The sequence below is a fragment of the Pelecanus crispus genome, chromosome 5, assembly GCF_030463565.1.
Source record: "Pelecanus crispus isolate bPelCri1 chromosome 5, bPelCri1.pri, whole genome shotgun sequence".
NCBI classification, from domain to species: domain Eukaryota; kingdom Metazoa; phylum Chordata; class Aves; order Pelecaniformes; family Pelecanidae; genus Pelecanus; species Pelecanus crispus.
In genome coordinates, this window is record NC_134647.1 from 54693511 (window position 1) to 54718097 (window position 24587).

General features: G+C 41.0%; 1 protein-coding gene across 1 annotated transcript; it reads right to left on the reverse strand.

Annotated features, from left to right (window-relative positions):
- Positions 1-366: 366 nt before the first annotated feature.
- Positions 367-8174, reverse strand: SELE (selectin E). Its single transcript, XM_075710819.1, has 14 exons — positions 8138-8174; positions 7772-7851; positions 6944-7330; positions 6056-6163; positions 5737-5922; positions 4899-5084; positions 4606-4791; positions 3854-4039; positions 3561-3746; positions 3091-3276; positions 1993-2100; positions 1515-1536; positions 1332-1404; positions 367-976 (listed from the first exon to the last, which is right to left on the reverse strand). Exons 2-13 carry the CDS (start codon positions 7806-7808, stop codon positions 1347-1349), a joined length of 1836 nt encoding a protein of 611 aa, XP_075566934.1. The 5' UTR covers positions 7809-7851; positions 8138-8174; the 3' UTR covers positions 367-976; positions 1332-1346.
- Positions 8175-24587: the final 16413 nt, after the last annotated feature.

Sequence of the window (24587 nt, forward strand, 5' to 3'; positions counted from 1 at the left end):
ATAAATCATACTTGCAATATATATATACAAATGTCAGACTTCCATTTTATTTGTAAATAATATGCAGGCATGAAATCCTTATAAACACCTCTAATTTACTTTAAAGTTACCTGGGCCCAGATCAGTGGCCACAGACCTACTCAGGAACAGGTATTTTACAACATATTTATAGTTAACAGCATAGAAATATCCACAGTAAAAATGTCACAATTAAATAATTGTGTATACACCTGTATTACAGTGCATAATCCCACAGGGATGAGATCATTTCAGATCTACTTGCTGCATTCAGACCCCAGAGTACCTAGTATAAGCACTACAATTCCTAGTGCTATTACAAAAAAAAAAACCCAAAAAACAAAAAAACCCCAAACAAACCAAAAAAACCCCATCAGTTTAAAGTCCCTAAGCTTTCTGGGACATGCAGCAGAAACCCAACTAATTGCCCATGTCACTACAGGCATATTTATTGACTGGGACATCCTCTTAAAATAAACTGACTTCAACAATAAATCAGATCAATGGTTTCAAGGCTATTCAATGAATAATTTTTCATCCCAATTATTCTGTTTCTGCATATTCTGTCTCCAGAGAAGACATCTCCAGCAGTGTAGTAAGTGATGTGAAATAATGCATGTCTTCGCCTCACCTAGGTACCTTTGAGTAGACCAGAGGAGAAACCAGCCTCCTCTTTAGGCAGCAGCTTACTATTTGCTCACCATCTGGACAAGAGATGGCAAGCTCCCAGTTATGATAACTACATGACTGAATGTAGACAGTATTTTGCCAGAAGGCCAGAGTTTTACACTCTGCTTGTCTTCAGTGGAAATACCAGACAGCTTGAGCTCAAAATTTCTGAGCAATACACAAGGTCAATCATCTTGTCAGCAAGAGGTAAAAACATCTGGACAGCTGCTGATCTGCATACAGTTTCATCCAGAAATCTCTGAGACATAAGTAAAGATGGCTTCAGTTCCTGCAGAGAGAATAAAATTCTTCTGTAAATTGGAAGATTGGCATAGATTTGTATTTGCTCTCATTTCAGAGCAATTTTGTATGTCACAGGTAGCAGAAACGCGCAAAAGTGTTCCTAATACTATATGTGGCTGGACAGAATGCTATACACAATCATCCTTAAGGAGCTGAATAACCATTTCTAAAGCAAGAAATCCATCAGTCTTGTTAGGAACTTTCATGCAATGCCAAGATGCATATTAGGTATGCCAAAGCACATATTGCTATTTCAGCAATTGTATAGCAATTAACAGTTCTGATTGCTTGTGTAATTAAAAGGAAGAGAATTTGCGAGTGCAGCTATCTCATGTGCTTACCTGAAACACCTGGATTTAGACATTCTGGCCAGCACTTTGGAAGCTACCTTCGATGGTTAGGCTCTGGCAGCTACTATAAAAAACAGAAATGAAAAGTACTTTAATCACAACTGGTTTATATCAAATCGGTTTTAGCAAAGTGATTACAGTGTTTTTCATGCTGCTTTTTGAGACACAACTTACCTGGAAGGAGTAAATTTCTTTGCTGCAAGAAGAATAAGAAAAGGTATTAGCATTTCAAGATGAAAGCCCTCTCATGCAAACTTTTTCTTCTACTAAAAAAACTCTTATTGGTGAATATCTGATAAAAAGCCATTATCTAGCAACAAATCTCACAGGCAGTTATTACTGTGTTGTCATTAGCCCCATTTCAAATTCCCATTCACTTTCCCTGGCAGTAATTACTGATAAATAGAATGTTGCTTTTTTCTTCTAATTCTTGTTTTCTAAACACTGGTATTTACTATTTTTTATTTTTAAATGTACATCCAAAAGCCAAACAAGGCATGCATGCAGGCTTCTTGAAAATAATTTTGGAATCTGTTTAAGTATGGGAATTTTCTCTTTTCCAAAAAGCAAGGTTTGGAGGGGTTTTTTTTCTCTCTACTGAAAATTTTTCAGGAAGGTAAATAAAACCAGTGGACTCAGTCCAATTGCTCACCTTTTCTTTGGAAACGTCTTGCAAGCCAAAGGAGGAATGATGCCGTGGACAACAGAGAGGCACTTGTGGCTGCTATTCCCACAGAGACATAGCTGACTTGTTCAGAAGCTGAAGGGATGAAAAAGTTTCAGTGAGATCAAGAGGCATGTGAGGTCTTTGAAGCCCTCTCTACTTCTTCCTTTTCCTTGTGCTCTTCAAGAGGAACCAGAATTGCAGGTTGTACCCCTTAAGTTTTCTCTTGCTGAGACAGGACACATCCTGTACACAAGGTAAAAAGCTGCATGCTAAAAATTATCCCACCCATTGCCAAAGCAATGGCAAGGCAACAAGCTAGCTATACCAGGCTCTGCCTAACCTCCAGCCTCACATGTCAATTTATGCTCATCTTTTACTTTTCATGTTTCAGTTCATATTTTAATTCCCACTGTGCTGTCTTCCTCTTTGAGCAATCCCACTGAGATCAATGAAATTATTCAAGGATCTAAATTCTGTTCAAGCAAATAAAGTGGAGTTGAGCTTTTAGGACCTCAAGCAAAATCATTTCAGGCAGGCCAGGTACGATCCCACTGAGGACAGGGACAGAGCTCTTACTGCCTTGAATGGGAAGGCAAGGCTGAGACTGCTGTCCTGTAAAATTACAGCCTTTGACAGAAAAGCTCTGTGAGGTGTTTTGGCTGAGTTTACCCAAGAAACTATCACAGCAAATTAACCAATCTATAAATTTTTCCACTGAGAAAGAGACTTATGAATGCAGATTTCCCCACAAGGTTCTGTTTCTCTAGAAAAGCTTTTTTCTTTATTCATATAGGAAAAGCTCAACATGAGAAATATTTTAATTAAAAACCAAACCAACCAAACCAAAAGCAGGTTGCAGCTTTTGTTTTTGATAAGAAATCAACATCTTTCACCAAGACTTTTTAGGAATTTTTCCCCTTCTATTTTTAAAAAACATACTGAGAGATTTTGTGGGGCTTTTTAATTCATGGATTTCACTAGAAGTTCTAGCTCACTGGTTGGTTTTACTTCCTACATCCTTCCCTACCTCATTTGACTAGAAACACAGTGCCACCTCTCTGTGGCTAGTCACAGGTCAAATACCTTCACATGTGGGCAGACTAGCGCTCCAGTTTCCTGAATGACTGCACTCAAGAACATGAGAACCATTGAGCCTCCATCCTTCTAGACAGCTGAAGTGGCAGGCTGTGTTGTACGTGAAGTTCCCAGCACCATGCGAACAATCCATAGAGCCTTTCTCAGGAGAGCTTAGTGGTTCACACTGTACAACTGAAATACAGAAAGAAATGGTTAAGAGTCATTAAGGACTTTCCTGTCTTTGGCCCCATTTTTTGCACTAGTAGATGGACACTGTATTTTCAGATTCATTTGATTTTGGGATGGGAGCTGTTCACAGAGCCTTGAGCAGACATTTCTAAGGCAGGGCAAGTCACAGCTGAAAGCATGAAAGGCAGCACAGAGTTTAGTTTGGAGCCAGGACCCTATAGAAATATGGATTTCGGTGTGCTGTCCACTGACAAGAAAACTGTATTTTCCAACCCAGTAGGCCTTACCTTTGCATTTTGGCATTGGCTCTGACCACTGTCCCTGTGCCGTGCACTCAGTGCTGGATGGGCCATCCAGAACATAGCCCTCGCTGCAGTGGAAATCACAACGGGAGCGGTAGGTGAGATCTGCAGGAGCATGGTCACAGGTCATAGACCCTTCTTCTGGCCAGGTTACAGCCTCACACCTCACAGCTGCAACACATAGATCACAACAGCAATCAGCACAGATGCCTCAGGAATTTAGCATGCCAAAGCTGACAACTCCAAGTCCTCAGGTGAGCAGGGATTAGGAAATGTACCTGCACAGGATGGCTGCTGCCTGTCCCAGGCCCCAGAAGACCCACACTGCAGCATAGCTGGTCCTGTCAGGGCAAATCCTTCCTCACAGGTGAACTCACAGGTAGTACCCCAGGTGAGCTCCACAGAGGGATGGGAGCAGTTCACAGCACCATGAGCAGGCATTTCTAAGGCAGGACAGGTCACAGCTGAAAAGCATAAGAGACAACACAGAGCTTAGCTTGGAGCAGATCAAGCTAAACACTCTTTGAGCTGACAAAAGGACATGCCCTGTATGGAGCTGTCCCCTACAGAGCCATAGTACTTCCCTTCAAACCTAGCAGTGACTCAGAAAGCAGGGATTTCAGCATGTTGCACAGTGCAGCCAGCACCCTTAAACATGCACCTCAAATATGCAAGCTACCCTGAGACTGGCTCCAGATTATACTCCACAGGGGGACTGCATAAACAGACACTGGCTCCCATTTGGAGTGTAGGGAATAAAGAGTTCCTGACAGGACTTTATACTTCAAAAGCCTGTTATCATGTGCGTTGGGGACACAGTTCCTGAGTGTTGCTTGTCAACCTGCACTGCTGTTTCCTCTTTAATACAACAGGCTAAACAATCCCCATCTTGAGGTCTGCTTATGAAAAGTGCTATAAACACACTGGGGATGACTGTTACTCCTTGACTACACTTGAATGAGGAAGTCTCTTCAGATTATTCGAGCTACTCTGAGCTTAAAATTGTATTTTCCAACCCAGTAGGCCTTACCTTTGCATTTTGGCATTGGCTCTGACCACTGTCCCTGTGCCGTGCACTCAATGCTGGATGGGCCATCCAGAACATAGCCCTCGCTGCAGTGGAAATCACAACGGGAGCGGTAGGTGAGATCTGCAGGAGCATGGTCACAGGTCATAGACCCTTCTTCTGGCCAGGTTACAGCCTCACACCTCACAGCTGCAACACATAGATCACAACAGCAATCAGCACAGATGCCTCAGGAATTTAGCATGCCAAAGCTGACAACTCCAAGTCCTCAGGTGAGCAGGGATTAGGAAATGTACCTGCACAGGATGGCTGCTGCCTGTCCCAGGCCCCAGAAGACCCACACTGCAGCATAGCTGGTCCTGTCAGGGCAAATCCTTCCTCACAGGTGAACTCACAGGTAGTACCCCAGGTGAGCTCCACAGAGGGATGGGAGCAGTTCACAGCACCATGAGCAGGCATTTCTAAGGCAGGACAGGTCACAGCTGAAAAGCATAAGAGACAGCACAGAGCTTAGCTTGGAACAAACCATAATTTTTTTTTTTCCTTTCCTGAAACTTAGCAACATATCCACTAAACGGAAGCAGCTTTAGAAAGGAGATGTACTATGCTGCCATTTCAGAAAGCAAATACCAGTGGAAAAGATCTCAAAATGGAAGACTGACTTTTAGGGCAAGGCTATAAATTCATCTGCAGCTCATGACAGCAGCTAGTTACAATCCAAATTTTTCCCATTTTAACTGCTGCTTGGTGATGTTTGATGTTTTTATTTGCTTCAAAGAGCATCTTATTCTAAGCTGAACACCTCAAAAAATAATCCCTACAGTCAGGAATAACTGGCCTGTTGTGAGCAGTCTCACAGCTAGATCATCTCCATTCCCTTTTCCCCATTAAGAGGTGGAAAAGACTTTCCCTACAAGGAAATCTAGACCAGGGCCAGAACATTCATCCTGCCCATTTCAGCTCTTCAGGAACAGAGACATCTGTGTGCTGCAATAAAATAGCACCTTCACCACATAATTAATTACAAAGGAATGGGCCAGAACTTCAATTTGTATCTACTAACAGAGCAACACTTAAGTTTACAGAGCTATGTACAACGTAGAAAGCTCATGTGTCACTGCTTGATAAGCTCACCTTTGCATGCTGCAAGGGGGGCAGACCAGACCCCAGAAGAGGTACAGTATACAGATTCCAATGCAGTCAGTTCATAGCCTTCCTCACACTGAACTGTGCAGGATGAGTTGTAGCTGAAATTCTCCAATGGATGGCTGCACTCAAGGCTCCCATGATCAGGTTTCTGTAGTGGATCACAACTCTCAACTTCAAAGAAACACAAGAAGGTACACAGTCAGTCTCATTAGCCAATGAGCAGGTAAATCGACAAGCCAGACAAACTGAACACTAGCTAGCATGAACATCATCCTGGTTGAAAAGCAGGATGGAGTAATCTTACCAAACTCGCATTCAGGCCCGTAGAATCCAGGGTTACAATGGCAGGTATGATTGTTAATAGTCTCTATGCATTCTCCATGGCCATTGCAGAGAGATGGGTTGCAAGAAGCTGGAAAAAAAAATACAGCAAATTATAAAAGAATCAGCAATGGCCACTAACGAAACCTGGCTAGTGGTTTGTTTATCTTCCTGGCACTAAACAAACACTTTGTACAGCAAAAGAAAAGCAGGGTGTTTTGTACATAAGATTACCCTGCCATTTCACAGAAGCATTTCAGAAATCAACACGTTTGACAGACTAGCTCACAGTGAAAGGATTCTGCTGGCAGGAAACTCCATGACTCGCTTGTTCTCAGGTAGATATTAGCAATATTTAAAATGCAAAAGGAACAATATACTATGGCGTAGGTAGAAATCCTCAACAGGTATATCCTTCATTAACTCACCACAGCTCTAATTGGGCTGATACTTGACTTGGATTTTTTTTTTTTTGACTTAGCCTTAGCCACCTCTACACAAAGTGTCTAATCTAATCCAGTCATCTATAGTCAGCAGACAGATGCTTCCAAAAGGGCCATTCTTATCTAACTGAGACGCCCACTTGAGAGTGGGATGAAAGTCACCATCTGGAAGAGCCTGTTTGTCTCCACTGATTATAGAGAAGGTCTGGTGATTTGCTCATAAAAGATGTATAATATTCTGGGAGCTAAAAGGTAAGTGAGATCAATCCAGCTCAGAACAAGAACAACCTCAGCCCTATAAGTAAGAATAAGTGTACAAGTGCTTACAGGGCCAGGTAGTTAATATGTAAGACTAGGTTAAACAACTCATCCCAACCACCATCCCATCTCCACAGGGGCACATGAGAATGGCCTTTATCATACCATACCTGTGTAGCACAAGGCGACCTTCTTTTTCTCACACTGCTCATCATTCCATTTGCCATCATCCTTCCCTCTTTTGATGTAGATTTCAACACAGTCCTCATTGTTCCCTTTGCCATTTGGCTCACCCGAAGCCCAGTTTTCTGCCTCTTCTGTCAGTTCTTTGTTAGTTCCAATCCAGGTCCACACCTCATTAATTTTTCTGATACCAATCCAGTAGTAACCCGGATTGAAGGGTAAGAAGTTATTGAGGTAGTTGATTTCCTCCTTATTCTGAATGGCAACCATGTTAGTATACCTCTTTTTGCACCACAGCTCTGCTTCCCTGTAGGTCATGTTTGTGTCTGAATAATGGTATGTCCAACAATTCACCCCCTGCAGTATTGTAAGTCCTAGAATGAAAAGATGTCAAAAAGTTGGTGTCCGACTTTTTCCCTCCTCTCTCTCTAGAAGAGGACATATAAAGCTCTATAAATATTGCAAATGTCATAATCTGAAACTGCATAAAAAGTAGCAGCAATGATTTTATAAACAATTAACTGGCAAGCTTCAAAACAGGCATATCAACATCAAGTACAGGGACTTCAGCCCATGAAACTATGTTCAATCACACAAAGCTTTGCAGACTTCATAGCAAACTATAGGAGCCAATTATGTGTTTGACAGGCAAGCAGGGAAACATGCCATTGCAGCTAGAGGTTTTTTCTATGTGAACCTAGCCTCAAGCTAACTAGGTCATGTTCAAAAGTTCTGTTTAATTCTGAGCTCAGACAGAACAGGCACACTAATATTACCATCCAACTAGTTTTCTACACAGAGACATACACACTTACCATAAGCAAGAAGAGAGGGGAACCACAAGCGAATCATGTTTCTGAGAGTTTTCTCTTCTCTATATCTTTTAAGCAGATGGCTATGAAAGATCAAAGGAAGACATTTGTAAAGAGCAAATACTGACTTTTTACAATTCAATATAAAATACTATCTATGCAATCTTTTCTACGTACTTTTTAACAATCATTCTAAAGACTTAAATAAGATTTCCATTTTTAGGAAATTATTCATTTTAAAACAGTTCTTAATATCAAGATACCTTTTAATGTAAACAGCTTTTAAAGAACACCAACACAGAATTCCATCTATCCAATTTCTCTTTAGCTGAGCAATGAAACACAGTAACACACTCCATTTATACTCACAGGTTGTAGCTGTGGTGGCCAGGTGGCAAGTCCTCTGCGGTGTTTCTCAGTGACTGCTTTCCGTTGCTAAGTTGCTGAATACAGACTTGAAGATTAAGTTCAGCTCCAAGTGTCTTGCCTGTGTAATCTCCTGGCTTTACTACAGCCTTTTATTCTCTCAACTGGCCTGTCCTCCACGAGATGGGAAATTCCGTGTGGAAAAAAATTTCTCGGAAAATCCTGGGATCTGGCCCTCCCACAGCCTGATGCTTCCCCCTGCCAAATCAACCCCCAGACTGTGCTGACAAACTGCCAAGTGCCGCATTACATAGCTTTACTGACAGAAACAGACAATTCCAGGATATCAGGAAGGAGCAAGATGGTTAGTTTGAGTTAGTTGCATGAATAAGCAGATCCAACTTTTCACCTAGCATAATGTTTTGCACCAAGGAGGTGGCAGTTTGGGATCTCAGTAAGAAAGGCACCAACACTCAAAGCTGGTTAACTAAGTCTGAGTAAAAGGTAGAAACTGCAGCATTGGACAAGCTCTTCTTGTGGATCACAGCATGCTGTGCAGAGTTCTCATTTGTGGTGAGGTTTGTGAGCCCCAGGATTGCTAGTACTCTTCTAGAGTCTTGCTCACAGTATAGATTCATCAGTCACTCGTAGCAGTCAAGCTTGGAATGTGGACTTAGCTTTGAAGAGTCCCTTGGACAATATGCTCCAATATCCTTACCTCAATGGAATTACAATTCCTGAACAGGTGCATATAATATTTCAGGTGGACAAGACAATACACTAGTCTCATACGGAATTCATGCACATTTATTGTGTATACATTGATTAGTTATACTACTGCAGAGAGCAGTCACATGGTGTCCATGGTATGGAGACACACACCTGAGTAATCATGGACACTTTGCTATAGTGGGTTGGTAAGCAGTCACAGGCTATTTGGAGTGCACCTGTGTATATGAGAAGGCAGTAAGCATGATGATCACTGACTCCTTGCACAAGTCTTCCAGCTGCACCACTCCACTCCTTGATCCTCATGTGCACCTTCACATGTATGCCACTTCACTGATGAGTGACTTGCCATGCGACGTGCAACAGTAGTTTTGGATATTCTTACTGAAGTATCCTTCTCGCATCTGTTACAGGAGGTCTCACTAGTACTGTTGAGGGCTCTAAGTAGGGAATAGGCATCATGAGTAATAGACACATTAGCTCGGTTGCCAACCCTGTGCAAAGGCATGACACTAGAAGCTTGTCGTAGAGTCCACTTTCCCCAGCACTCCCAACCCTGGTCGACACAAAGTGATATTATTCCCTTGCGCCCTGATCAGCAATGTCACCCCACCCCTTCTTCCATGTCCATTCAGGCGCTTACTATGGAGACTCCACCAGACAGTCCAGTTGCCAAATTGGTACCCCAGACAAAGATTCACCATTTTGGGTGAGGTTTAAAGAGGCTCAACATTCAAAGGACTCAACAAGGGTTGTCAGCGATAGGAGGACATAGGGTAGCACCCACTTCATATCTGTAAAGCATAGTTATAGCTTATACAATGCATGTTGGAGCTTTTATTTTGGAGCCTCAGCCTGTCCTTACAGAATAAAAATCAGTGACTGCTGGATCCCAAGCTAAGATCTCAGCTGGTATCAATTCCCAATTTTTTCACAAAAAAACAATATTTGTCAAGTAGCCATACCTTAATAGATCTCTGCCCATCAAAGGAATCCATCACAGAGAAGAGGGCAGAGTAAAGATTGTACTCTAAAACAGCCTCAGTTTCTATCAAAATATGAGAGTTTACTAGAAGTTGCAACAAAGTCCTAGAATGCATATCAAAGTTAGTTATTGAATAGAGTGAGGATTAAAAACAATATACTGAATATTTGTAGGGGGAGGAACACTTTCTAGCAGATGTGAACTAGCAAAGCTAGAATCACAAATAAACTGTCAAGGAACTCTGGAAAGTTGAAGTTAACTCTCAGCGATGCCACAGACACATTCTGCAAGCCGAGGTCTGGGCCAGCCTTGCTCAGAATAATCAGACTCCCAGAGACTTCCAGGTAGCATCAGATCAGGACTGCTACTTCTTTAGCCTCAGCTGCTCATCTGTAAATTGGGAATGAAAACATTTCCTGTCTGCCAACCTTCCTCTGTGTGTTCTTCAGATTGTAAACCCTCCTAACAGAGGCTGGTACTTTTAATGCACCTGTACAGTACATCATGCAGCAGAGCTTAATTTCACAGGGGTTCTGTAAACCTTATCCTAATACAAACTAATGATAATGAGTTTTGATAGGGCAGCCTTTTTTTTTTTTTCTTCTAAAACATTGATCAGCTGTTACAGTTGTATACGCAGAAAAATTATAGACAACTCCAGAACAGTTTATATTCCCTCTGGAGCCAGGAGGCAGAAAATCCTACACCTTTTCCTGGAGATTCACTTTTTCAAGTTGTTTTATGAGCTTCCTACTGGTAAGTGCTCATCCTTCTCATGGCAGAAGCTCTGAAGTCAAATGGAGAAAACTTTATCAGAATTGCTTTGCCAGTGGAATCTCCGGAGGAAGGAAGAGAGCATTTTACAGTTTACAATAGTCTTCCTTCACAGGGGCTGAGACCTCTGGTCTGCAGCAGATAAAAAAACCACACCAAAAAAAACCCAAAACACTAAAGCCTAAAAGCAATAAGCCTGTAAAAACTCCAGGCTAAAAAATGACTGCCTCTTTTTGTTGGCATTATTCCCTTACACATCACTGATATGGGACTCTCTTCGGTTTTTCCCAGGGAATTCTGCCATCCATCAGTTATATTTTTACCTCCTTTTACTATAATGGAAGATGAGTATAAATGCAAAATTTTCAGAAAAAAAGAAAGCCTGAAAAGCACCTTCAAAAGCACACAGCTGAGACGTTAAAATCTCATTATTAAAAGTCAAAGATACTTAAAAACTTTAACCCTGTTGTTCAGGAAGACTGGGATTCCTGTGAGCTAAAGCTCATATTGGATCCTAAGTTACATAGGTATTTCAGGAAAAATACCTCTGATACAGTTGCTTAGGTTGAACTGCAGATATTCAAGCTAGAAATGCCATCCAGCCTGCCTCTTAGCTCGTTTCCATGTTCCTGATTTATTCTCTTCTCATTATTATTTCACATCTGCGCTTTTTTTCTTCCTTCGCCAATTGATTTGAGAATATAAGAGCCTCATTTCTTGTGCTGCGCTGAGCTGGGTGCAGTTGTTCACTCTCCTCTTATGCTATATGAACACAGACATGGTTCCTTAAAAGTAATCCAATTCCTCTCTGCCAGAAAAATGGGACACTAAATTTAAATCAAGTGAATTTTTTAGAAATGCTGAACACTTCTTGTTCCTATACACTCCAGACCTTCATTTCCACAAGCAAAAGCCCAGCTTTTTACTAGTGAATGGGAATACTCCAGATCACTTGTTTTTCCCTTACAGACAGAGGTACCTAACAAGGATTATCTAACAGCAGTTAATTTTCCAGTTAGAAGGTTTACTTGATAGCCTGCTATGGGACATAAAAGGCAAGAAAAGGCTATATAAACACATTAGGAGTAGGAATAACAAAAACCAGTCAGGTCCACTATTTAAAGAAGGACAGCAATTGACAGAGGACATGTCAAATGTCATTTCTTCCTATACAGAAAAAAGTTACAGATACTCACTGCAATAGTGTTACGCATTGGGAAAAGAGAACAGGTCAGAGTATGGAAAGACTGGAGTGAAGGCTGTTTAGGTTAGTTACAGTCAATCAAGTTACTGTTTAAGGATCCAACCAAATTATCTCCAAACTCTCAATAATTACAATTGAGATTACAAGGAAAGGTATAAGAGGGCTGAATATTGTTTCTCTGTATCTAGGAAAGGAAAATCAAGGTAATTAGAAGCCAGGCCTTCCATACAAGCACCTAGAAAAGATACTAGAACCATACTGGAAAAATATTAAAGAAAACAACTGAAAAATCAGCAGAAGGCTACTAAGCTGTCAAGAACAGCTGACATTGGTATAGAATCATAGAATCATAGAATCGTTTAGGTTGGAAAAGACCTTTAAGATCATCCAGTCCAACCATTAACCTACACAACCAAATCCACTCTAAACCAATCAAGGGTAGACTAGACTAAACCATGTCCCAGAGTGCCACGTCTACCCGTTTTTTGAACACTGCCAGGGATGGTGACTCTACCACCTCTCTGGGCAGCCTGTTCCAATGCTTGACTACCCTTTCCATGAAGAAATTTCTCCTAATTTCCAGCCTAAACCTCCCCTGGCACAGCTTGAGCCCATTTCCTCTCGTCCTATCGCTAACTACATGGGAGAAGAGACCAACACCCACCTCACTACAACCTCCTTTCAGGTAGTTGTAGAGAGCGATAAGGTCTCCTCTCAGCCTCCTCTTGATTGATTTATTCTTGGCAAATCAATGTAGTTTGTACTTCAAGGCTGAGTGAGTAACAAAGAAACAATAGTGTGCTATAGTTTGCTATAATTAAGACTTTTAATACTGTCCCATGAGACATTCTTATAAGGAAACAAGTGAAATAGTGCTTAGCTGAAATCACCACAAAATGGGCATGCAAGAGATGTAACCACTACTGGAAGGGCAAGGGCAGTTTTTCAAAGATCACTGTCAGTCTGACAGGACTACACAAATGAGCCCTGCAAGGGCTTACCCTGAACTAACTTAAGCTAATTTAAGCTGGATGGTAAAATATCAACTAAAATGCTTAGAAAATTTGCAGATGACTCCAAGCTTTGAGGAAGCGCAAGCGTTCCAAAGGACCAATGCAAGACTCAAAGATTTTGATAAATAAGAGACATGTCTCTAATGGAGGGGGGAATCAATAGAATCAAGCATAATGGTCTTCATCTAAAAAAAAATAGCATAGAAACAAACTGGGAAACTGCTGGCTAAGCAGACAAATACAGGATATGTTGGGATCTCAGGTAACCAGAATATATACATGTACGTATGCACATAATGAAAGAGATAGAGATTAATTTTCCATGTTTTTTTAAAGAATGGTTCTTTACCTACATTATCAGATTACACCTGTGTTTACCTATTTCTAAGTCTTCCTTTTTAAACATTTTAATGATATTTTTATGTCAACAGGCAAAAATAAAGAATTAAGTACCTCTGAGTAACCCAGTTCCATCTCTCTTCTAGGAGCTATATTTGTCATTCATAAATAAAAACACTTTGCAAGTATTTATGTCAAAATAGTTTGTATAACACACATTTATCCCATGGCAAAGAGCTGTAAAACTACTTGAAATTTTGAAATAATGAAAAAAAACCCAGCTTCACCCGCAATAATGCTCAGTAGAAGAGAAAGAGTAAGAGCTTTAGCTAGCCTTGAGGGGAAAAGGAATTCTGGTGCCAGTAGTGAAGGTGTTTCCTGTTTGGAGAGGAGCTTGAAACACTAATTCATTAAAAATTCAGAGACAAAAGGTCTAAGGCACAAGTTTTCCTCAAGGTCTAGATGGGAAGAAAAGATGATTTCCAAAAACATACTCATCCCTCAGCCTCTGTGTCTCATTAAGTGTGAATAAGGTAGGCAATACAATTGCTACAAAGAAGCCGGAATTTCTCAGACTGCCTAAGACAGTCTCCGCTCTGTCTGGAGTGAAACCCCAGGAGCCAGAAAAATCTTATCTCCACTTCTCATTTCAGGAACTCTCTGATGTGACTCATACCGCTCAATTTCCTCCAAACATGCAAAAATACACATTCAAGAATCTAACCTGAGGCCAAGGATCACTTGCACTGGCAAGGTGTGATTCAGTGCATTGAAACATGAAACAGGACAAAGGAGCAGAGGAAACAACTCACACCTTAAGATAAAAGCAGGGCTGGTCTTAACTTCAAGTACCTGGTTGCCTGCAGTTGCAGGTGGAACTGATCCCACGCAGAACTTGATTATTTCTAATTCTAGCATTGGAAAGTACGCCAGAGAAGCTCTTGGAGTCTTGCCACCCTTCACACACATGTAAGAGAGAATAACTATATAACCCATGCAGAGACTTTCGATTTTACTACACTGTCGATTTTAGTGCCCAGGTCTGCTCCATAGTCCCACAGGCTCAGCAGGTGAGATGTCCCAGATGTGACACTGATGGGGATGCTGGGTCTGAGGAAGAGAATAGTTACAGCTCTTGGCAAATGAGAGGAGTGAGAGAAAATTTCAGGATTAGGAGATTAAGTAGGTGGATGGTTCTGTAAAAGTGGTCACCATAACAAATGTTTTTTGTTTTGCAAATTCTTTGCATAGCTTCTGCCTAGTTCTGTTCCCAGAAAACACTGTTTTGACTTATCAGGTAGCATGCGAAGTATCAGTAGCACTGGAGTGCTGACATGACCTTCCATTCCATTTGCAGCATTACAAGTGAGAGACTACAAAAAAGATGAAGAGGGCAGTAGCTTCACTTCCTTACTAATACATCTCACCATTAGTTTATGAACTCCAAGCTTCAGGTCTGTTTTTTCAGTGCTTAAGTCAGTTTCAGGTAAATCACTTTTATATATCAATGGACAAAGTATTTAATGTGTTTAAGTCCATAGCTAAAGCAATGTTCAACAACAATTTTTTAATCATTAAATACAGCACATTGTAACTTCAATATTGTAATTTCTCAGATTTCTCCATAAGTTTTCAGCCCAAACTGCCCACCCCAGGAGTTGTATTGCTCTAGGAAGAAATGTCTGCTAAGTAAGCTTCAGAGAAGACCAGTACAGATATTTTAGTCCTTAATATTTTTACTGGGAAACAAGCAGTAAATAAACTCTCCAAGTGTTACCTGCGGCAGATCATAAACTACAGAGCCACATTTTTGAAGGATCTAGGAGTTTGGATCGTGTACCTAAAAGGTGCTTTGGGTGATACTGACCTCTAATTTAAAGCCAAGCCCCAGAGACTGTCATCACTGTCTGATGACATTTATAAAACCAAAAAGCAGAAAGGTCCATCACCAAAGCTACTGGCATTCTGCAGAATTAGATCTTGTCACTTGGTATCTGAAATCTTCAAAGCAGAAGACCAAAGTACAAGGAACAACTGCACAGAACTGAGAAGTAAAACCTGACCCATGAACAGCCAGCAAAGCCATATCATTCATACTACTCATTACTTTTCTCAATAGACCATGAGAGAACAGAAGTTCTTGAATTAAGTACTCTTTCAGAAGCATTCTAGCCACTCCACCCCAAGTTTGCCACAACCATAGCATCCATTAATTATTCCAAGAAAGAATTTTATTTCTATCAACTGGATAAGTAATTGCTTTTTAGGACAGGCATGTTTAACATAAGATCATTAGTGGAGGGTACTTCAATTGATACATATAGTAGTTATTTCAAGAACCAAGAAATTCATCACTAACATTGAAACCAATGGCATTAAATTGCTCAATGTTATTGTTTCCCGGGCAAAAAAACAGCACCACAAAGCTTTTCAAAGTTCCAGTTAACTGGTGTCAAGATCATTAGGACTTTCCTTATTTCCTGGGCCTGAAAACAATAACTTTAACTTTTCAGTGAAGATTTTGCTCTTCCACCACGTCTAGATTTCTTGACTCATCAGGAAGGGCGAGTCTGTTACCTACCTTGAAATTGCTGCACTTTCATACTTGAGCCTAAAACGCAAAGTTGTTTTTCTCAAATGTAAAGCATGTACAACCCACCCCCCCCACCCCACCCCCTCCCCATTGATAACCCTTCACCAAAAGGGTGATCAAGCACTGGAACAGGCTGCCAAGGGAAGTGGGTGAGTCCCCATTCCTGGGGGTACTTAAAAGATGTGTAGACACGGCACTTAGGGACATGGTTTAGCAGTGGACTTGGCAGTGTTAGGTTTATGGTTGGACTTGATGAAGTTAAGGGTCTTTTCCAACCTAAATGATTGATTCTGTGATTCTATATTTATCCTTTCTGGTGCATATTAGTTGGGTTTTTATCAACAGGCATTTTCTCACCTTTTGTAGTCACACATGACTGCAGTCAGTAGCAGAGTCTGGTTATTTAGACCACAGAAGTCAAAATCAGCAAAGATTATGTTCATAATAGGTATTGGATCAGCAGGAAGAGAAGGGATTGTCATTTATAACCTATAAAATAATACTGGGCCTGCATGCAACATTCTTATTTGAAGCAGTTAAGAGTTCAGTTTATTTGTACTTCTTTAAGCAACAAAATCCCCGTGATGTTAGACTGGATATATAAAACACAAAGGAGAAGCTACCCTAATGTCAAAACAGAATGAAAGATCCAGATTTATGCCTACCTGAAGTAATCTAGGAGTGCAGTTGCTCTATACCCTCTAGAGGCAAAGAAAGACATAGGTTTATCTAAAGGTTAAGTCAAAGGAGATCCATTCGCTCTCTATTAACAAAAATGAGAACAAATAAATTTGCTTAGATGCTTAAAGCAATGGGAAAAGAATTCAGAACAAAATTGATGGTATTGTAATTTTGAATCTCGTATGCAGGTTGTGCCATTAGCTGCTAAATAAACAAAATAAGAGTTAAACCACCAATTCTATGGCTTTGCTTCTATCCTCTAAAGCAGGATTCAATTTTCTTCCCCTGAAATAAACAGTATACATGCCCTTTTAAAGGCATTTCCCTCACTTACTATGGTGTGTTATTTAGTAACATGGAGTAACAAGAATACATTCCTGTGTATACAAACACTGCTCCCTGACTTGGCATTCACTGAATGACAGCATTTGGGAAGGCAGCCCTTCATTCTTTTGCACTGCATGCGATGTCCCTTCTCTCAGAGCAGAACTATTGCTTTAGCTAAACCAGCCCACAGACACAAATATTAGTAGATCGCCACAAGAAATAAAAATAATCTACTTTTTTCCTTCAATCTATATTCATAATTCTGCAAGTAAGACTTCATACAACTACATTCCCCGTCCACCTTTTCTTCTTCATTCTGTTTTTTACCTAGGGAACTGCACTCCCAACACCGTAACTAAGGAGGGACACACAGTTTCCTCATATCTCTGCTCCATGAATGCAAATGCATCTTGAAGAAAAGCAGCTGCAGCTGAAAGGCCCTTATAGTCAGGATGTCACAGCTCCCACAGAAATTAACTCTGATCAATTAAACAACTCATTCACACTGTTCATCTCTACAGACCACAAAGTAACAGCTGGGACTCTGGAATCATCACCTGCACACCACGCTTTCGTCATGCCCCCAACATATGCTGTAAGGCATGGACACTAAGGGCAGGGAAGGACGACCGAAGGACAGCAGAGCCCTGAAAAACAAACCCAGCAGACTGGTTTCACTGACCAAGAGAATTGTACAGGGGGAAGCATGTGTTCAGTACTTCAAAGTGGGTTAGACTAGCAATCCTGTGACAGGCAGGTGATATTTACGGTCATTCAGAAGGAGAGCTAGGAGAATGACACTTCCTAGTAGGAAACTCTAGACTGTCCAAACAGTAGAAATATTCCATTACGTCCCCTCTAAAGAAATACCTTCCCAGGTGCCTATTAGAAATCTCTGTGTAAGTCTGGGGAAGAGGAAGCAGCTAGGAAGGCTCAGAAAGTATGTGATGGGCTCTGTATAAGTATCAGGAAAGTAAAAAGGTAATCAGAGGTTTTCTGTATATAGATGGATAAAGTTGGTACAAAAGCCCAAATAGATACAAACCATCTGTGAGTAAATGTAGACTGGAAATTAGGAGGGAGTTTCTACCCAGCAGAGCAATGAGGTTATAAAACAGCCTTCCACAAGTAGCAGAACAAAAAACTTGGTTTTCATGCAGATCTTGCTCAATTTCTGAAAGGGATCATATGTGAGCATTATTCATGAAAGCAAGGTAAAAAGGACCCAGCAGAGGTCCTTTAGACCCTTGCATGCTGAAAGTTGGCTTGGATTCCTAACCTTCAGTGCACAAACCAAGCCTCTGGCTTCACATACACAGATCTAAAAGACATGAATACCAAGACAGATAATGTTATTGTCCTGCATTTGTTCCGTCTTCTTTGCTAATCTGAGGAGCTGCTAACCAACAGTTCTTGAAGAGAAATCTTCATTCGAAGCCTATTAAAATGAGTGGGCCAAGCAGCATAGCAGACCTGTGATCTTTGATGTCCATGATAGTAATAATTTACAACAGTGTATTTCATTTGCATCAGTGTATTAGGCATTCTTCTGCTCAACTCAAGGACGTACTCTCACTCTGGGATAAAAAAAAAAACCTGCAAGTACAGCTGAAAGTTAACCCTCATTTTATTTTCTCTCTCATTTGAAAGTTATACGCGATGGAAATTACCTACTTCAAAATTTTTTTCTTAATATTTTCCTGTAATACAACAATGGGCCAAACAAGTCCTTACACCTTGTGCCCTGCTGTCAAAGAGCTTAATAAAAGGAAAAATTTATAAAGCTGGAGTTCAAATTGATTGTTTCCCTTTTCCTGACTCTGATAACCTGGGTTGGCACAATGGCTTGGGAGAATCCCATGGTGAGCTTCACTGCAGCACAATGTATATTGAATGCATTTGCATAACACTAATATTCCTTTTCTAGTCACTTGCTGTTCAAAGGCTAAATAGCAAAATAAATATGAGGATATTTTGACATTAAGATACTCATGGCTCACAGGTTTTTTGCCTAATCTCAAATGAAATGTTACATTTGATCTTGAATTGCAATCCAGTTTCTTCCTTTTCAAGTTGTCATGCAAGTTAAATAGTATAGTCTGAGCACTGAAAGCAAGCTAGAAATAGCATGTCTGAGACTTGCACAGTAAATTGATCCTGGGTTTTGGCATGGCAAGCCAGTCAGAGCTGAACTGTGTTTCTGCAGCCAGATGACTTCTGCTGCCTGAACTTGTTCAGTTACAACTGGCTTTGATATCTCCACATACAGCTGCAGTACAACCACACCTTCTCTTTCTCATCCCTCATTTCAATCCAAATTGACAAAACAAGTGACAGTTGTCAATAGTCAGTAACAATTTCTCAAAAATTCTACTCGAGGCCAAATTAGCTTTTAACTATAGATCAGAAAATCTCATAAGCCATCATGCACAAGGGTAAACCTGTTTGGACTTTCAATCCTGGCTTTTTCAGGGATCCTTTCTGTTACCAAGTTACTCAGAAAGGGAAGACAGTGTGTTGTCTTTGTAACCATCAGTTACTGTGCCCTAAACTTTGCCACTTAGTGACTTTAGCTGAAGGCTGTAAAACACAGAACATAATGTAGGGGAAAGGAGTCATTTCAGACACTCAACCTATCTGAATGTTGCAGTGCGAGTCAAAATGTAATTTAGTCTTAGAGCTGGACTCCTGACATTCAGCCCAGGAGAGGAGCTGAAATGCTGTATGTAGTGCTTTGCCTGAATTTTAGAAGTAGGTTCATAACTCAAGTCCAATTGAAAAATACTGTTACTGACTACACAGAATTGATCTGGATAAACAGGGAGAGAAGCTATGAACCTTCTATCTGCAAGGGTTCTCTTTTGTGAAGATCTAATCTTTGCATGCATTAAAACATTTAAGTGGGAAGCCCATTTACACATTCATAAGCACACACACCTAAAGTAAAACAAAACAAAACAAAACAAAAAAACACCAAACACCAAAAAACCTGGTTTCCACTGCTTTTTCAGTAATCTTAGCACTGGAATTCCACAGAATAGCCCACATTGGAAGGGACCTCAAAAGATCACATAGTCCAACCTTTCGTGGGAAAGGGAGCCTAGATGAGATGATTTAGCACCCTGTCTAATCACATCTTGAGAACCTCCAGTGATTCGCCCTACTTTGTACATGCACAGCTTTTTCAGTGGTATTTAAAGGGAAAGCTAGTAAGAGACTCAACCTTTCTGCTTTTACGGCAAAGATTTTAGGAATCCAGAGAGCAGATGGGAGCCCTACAATAGCCATCCCAGGTATACTTACAGCAAGAAGAGAAGGGAAAGAGGCAGGTTAAACATAAGAAAGGGATAACTGGGCAGAACTGCTCTGGAAATCCTTAATAAGACACAACACCTGCCTTGCTCTGCTAGCACCTATGCCTCAGGAACTCCTAGAGACCTGTAACTTGATGTAACTACAGTATTGAATCTGGTTTACTGCAGATATTCTACACATGCTCTAGCCAGACTGCCAATACATAGGAAGAAAATGCAGCTGCATTTATATTACCCACCTGTGCTCTGCTCGTAACACATTTAAGCTATTGATTTGATTATTTTTAATTTTTTTTTTAGCATGCCTTTAGCACATACTTCTACTGTTAGGTTTGATACTGGCACATAACTGGATTCCTTAAACTGTATTCAGAATCTGAATTTGTTGAAAAACTAGCATTTAACATACTCATGTAACAATCCACATACTTAAAGCCACAGTTTCCAATTTTTTCAGAAGAAAACCCTAATCTTAATTGTAGTTTGAGCTACTGAGTGGTATAAGGCTAGAGGATATAAAGGCTTAAGATAAAGTAGATGTATTTTGATGTGTCAAGCTACTGCTTACATCTAGTAAACACTCCAGAGCTAATTTTTAAGGGCACTGCACTCACAAGTGGAAACCTCCTCCAAGATTATTTGGAGACCATTTGTCCACCTCAGTAGCCAAAAAAAAAAATGAAACTCTGGGAAAAAGATTCAAAAAGAATGCTCAGTATCCATACACACTTCCGGAACAGAGCAATTTTTCTTGGGAGGTAGGGGCACATAATAGCAGAGATAAACGTTTCTAGAAAGTTACTATAAAAAGATACAAATATCACAGCCTTAATGCCACCACAAACCCCATTAGAAATACAGTCAAGCATGACAACAAGAATGTATTTCTCCCCTATCAGCAGTTTCCATCACCCAAATATTTTACTCAATACACAGGAACACATTCCCTCAGTAGGAACACTCACAGTGTCTCTGTTCTCCACCTATTTTCATCAAATCTGTAGGAATATAGTAGCACTGATATCTCTATCATTATCTCAAATTGAGTTGACATTTATTAACACTTTCAAGAGTTATTAAACAGAAAAGGCATAGTCACAGGACCCTCTCATAAGGGATGCAATAGACAACACAAGGCTATTATCTGCTTTATCCCTCTCAAGACACTCGGAAGTACTTTTAGAAGGTAAAAGTATGACACATACCAGGACATGTCATACCTTTATGAAAGTGAACTGGGGTAGCTACAATAGTTATACTCAGCTATCACACCATGTCACATGAACAACAGTTTTTGTTGCTTCTTTTTAACCTCTCTGATTGCTGGAATATGTAGAGAAGTTTGACCAAGTTCAGATGCGCTAGCTCAACAAGTAACTTGGTGCAGGTATCCCAGATTCAGTCTAACAACCACCTAACCATATGTTCTGTTACACCAACAAACAAATGCTGTTACACCAACAGTTTAATCCACTGAAACATACATGCAATATCTGCACAACCGAAGCCAGTGTAAGGATAGGTCAATTTTACAAGGCCATGTGGATTAAAACAATGTGATGATAGGAAGGGCATAAACAGCAACAGTGCAACTTTATAGTCATTTGGGTCCAGTCCAAAGCCAGCAAACCAGAGTGGAAAATGAGCCCCATATGTAACACAGAAGAGGAAAAAAATGCTGGCAACACTTACCCTTATGGTCTGGCTACAACTACTCAAGAAAAATAACTACTATCCTATCTTAATTATCATCACGTTGGTTCACTTTTACCTAGTTTGAGATATTTACAATACCTTTTCTCAGAACAATGTTTTTTAGGGCATCACTATGAAGAGACAAGGTGTCACTTGGCCAAATAAATAAAAAGCACCCGTGATTTTTCAGAATATGGTGCTGAACTCACTGCCACAGTTAGATATGAGTAATCCCATTACAGAAGGAAAGTCCCTCCATGCAGTTTTATTGGAGGCAGACTGTCTCTGGCTTGAGACCCCTGTTGCCCCATGCCATCCTCTTTGTACCCCTGAGGCCCACAAAGTGACGCACCAACAATTACCGCCAACAGCAGGGGATTTCTGTTTTCAGCCTAAAAGCTAACGGGAAGCTCCTATACCTCAGCATAGCATAGGAAACTACTTTTGGATAAGGTGGGTGCTTGGGAATACAAAAACATTGAGGACAACAGGATAAAGTTCTGCTTTGCCTGTTACTAAGTCAAAAACTTATTTGATCAAACCCACATCAGGTCAAGCCAGATGCCCGCTCTCCTTGTTGAGGACAAATTCGTTTGAAGTTTAGCTTCTAAGATATGCTGTAAGTATTTCCTTTGCCATCCTTGCCCTTGTTTATCATTGTTACCATTGTTTGTTGCTAGTTCCTTCCGTGCATCATAACTGAAATGGGGCAATAAAGTTTTCCACAGCCATGGCTGTGCAACAGGCTTCTATGCTCAAGGGAATGAAGTGTCCTATTCCAGTTAAAAATAAAAAGTCAAGGTTCATTCAAACAAGCAAGCTCCATAAAACCTTCTTAATGCTAAATCTTCAAGAAGAGATAAATAAGAGCATTGGATACTAGGCTAAATTAGCAGACAAAATAATAAAAGAATAAGCTATATACACAAAAACTATCAAAACAAAAATGGACCTTCCAGATTACTTGAAAAGAACTTAACGAACTAATGCTACAATAATCCTACAGGCCTTTACTACTGAACTGAACTGGCTTGAACAACCACCTCAACTCCACAGGACTCTCTCAGTCTTACAATCCTCACCCAGACACAGATTTTATCACTTTCCCTGCCTGCCTTGGCAAATCCAGAACAGCTGAGATGGGAGGCTTGGTTTCTACTTGAAGCCCTTCTTACTTCTTCATCTCCTAAGATACAGCTAATGAGAATTTTTGGCTTACCTTACTGGGGCTCTGGTCATTTTCCTCACAGTGATGGTATTACTCTATGCCCAAAAAGGTGTCTGAATGTATAGCGTTTGTATGGCAAGGTTTTGGTAGTAGGGGAGCTACAGGGGTGGCTTCTGTGAGAAGCTGCTAGCAGCTTCCCCTGTATCTGATAGAGCCAATGCTAGCCGGCTCCAAGATGGACCCACTGCTGGCCAAGGCTGAGCCCATTAGTGACAGTGGTAGCGCCTCTGGAATAACATATTTAAAAAGGGGGGGGGGGGGAACCAATGGGACACAAACTGCAGCTGGAGTGAGAACATGTGAGAGGAACAACTCTGCAGACACCAAGGTCAGTGAAGAAGGAGGGGGAGGAGGTGCTCCAGGTGCCAGAGCAGAGATTCCCCTGCAGCCTGTGGTGAAGACCATGGTGAGGCAGGCTGCAGCCCATGGAGGTCCATGGTGGAGCAGATATCCACCTGCAGCCCATAGAGGACACCACACAGGAGCAGGTGGATGTGCCCGAAGGAGGCTGTGACCCCATGGGAAGCCCATGCTGGAGCAGGCTCCTGGCAGGACCTGTGGACCCATGGAGAGAGAGGAGCCCACGCTGGAGCAGGTTTGCTGGCAGGACCTGTGGCCCTGTGGAAGGGACCCACGCTGGAGCAGTCTGCTCCTGAAGGACTGCACCCCGTGGAAGGAACCCACGCTGGAGCAGTTTGTGAAGAGCTGCAGTCCAGAGGAAGGACTCACGTTGGAGAAGTTCATGGAGGACTGTCTCCTGTGGGAGGGACCCCACACTGGAGCAGGGGAAGAGTGTGAGGAGTCCTCCCCCTGAGGAAGAAGGAGCAGCAGAGACAATGTGTGATGAACTGACTGCAACACCCATTCCCCTTCCCCCTGTGCCACTGAGGGGAAGGCAGTAGAGAAAATTGGCAGAGAAGTTGAGCCTGGGAATAAGGGAGGGGTGGGGGGAAGGTGTTTTAAGATTTAGTTTTATTTCTCATTACCCTGCTCAGTTTCAATTGGTAATAAATTAAACCAGTTTTCCCTGAGTAGAGTCTGTTTTGCCCGTGATAGTAATTGCTGAGTGATCTCCCTGTCCTTATCTCGACCCAAGAGTTTTTCGTTATATTTTCTCTCCCCTGTCCAGTTGAGAAGGGGAGTGACAGAGCGACTTTGGTGGGCGCCTGGCATCCAGCCAAGGTCACCCCACCACACTGAAATAACAAAGCATTAGGAATTTTTATTAAGACTTAGGATAGCCGATAAAGTACTTCAGTAAACAACTTTAGCTATGAAATAATAATCACGCAACAGCTTCTAATAAAAAGTTACATTTATCTTGCTAAGCACCTCTAAATGCTGTATTTAGATGATACATACTCTTCTTCTGTTTCACTGTTTTTCATGCATTACATCTTAGTTTTATATAGTAGACTGTGTAGGCAAGCACTGTTTTTATATTAGAGTTGGAGAAATTCATGTCAACGGTGATTTACTATTTGTACGTATGAATAGAATAGTACAATACAGCACTTAAAAGATGTGGCTATGTTGAAACTCATTTATGGAAATATTGTGAAGCTTTTTAA

Coding starts and splice junctions, on each gene's coding strand:
- SELE (XM_075710819.1), bottom strand. CDS start 7,808: ATGATTCGCTTGTGGTTCCCCTCTCTTCTTGCTTATG. Junction 4,792..4,898: donor GCAGCAGCCATCCTGTGCAG/GTACATTTCCTA, acceptor TATGTGTTGCAG/CTGTGAGGTGTGAGGCTGTA. Junction 2,101..3,090: donor TAGTCTGCCCACATGTGAAG/GTATTTGACCTG, acceptor TCATCCCTTCAG/CTTCTGAACAAGTCAGCTAT.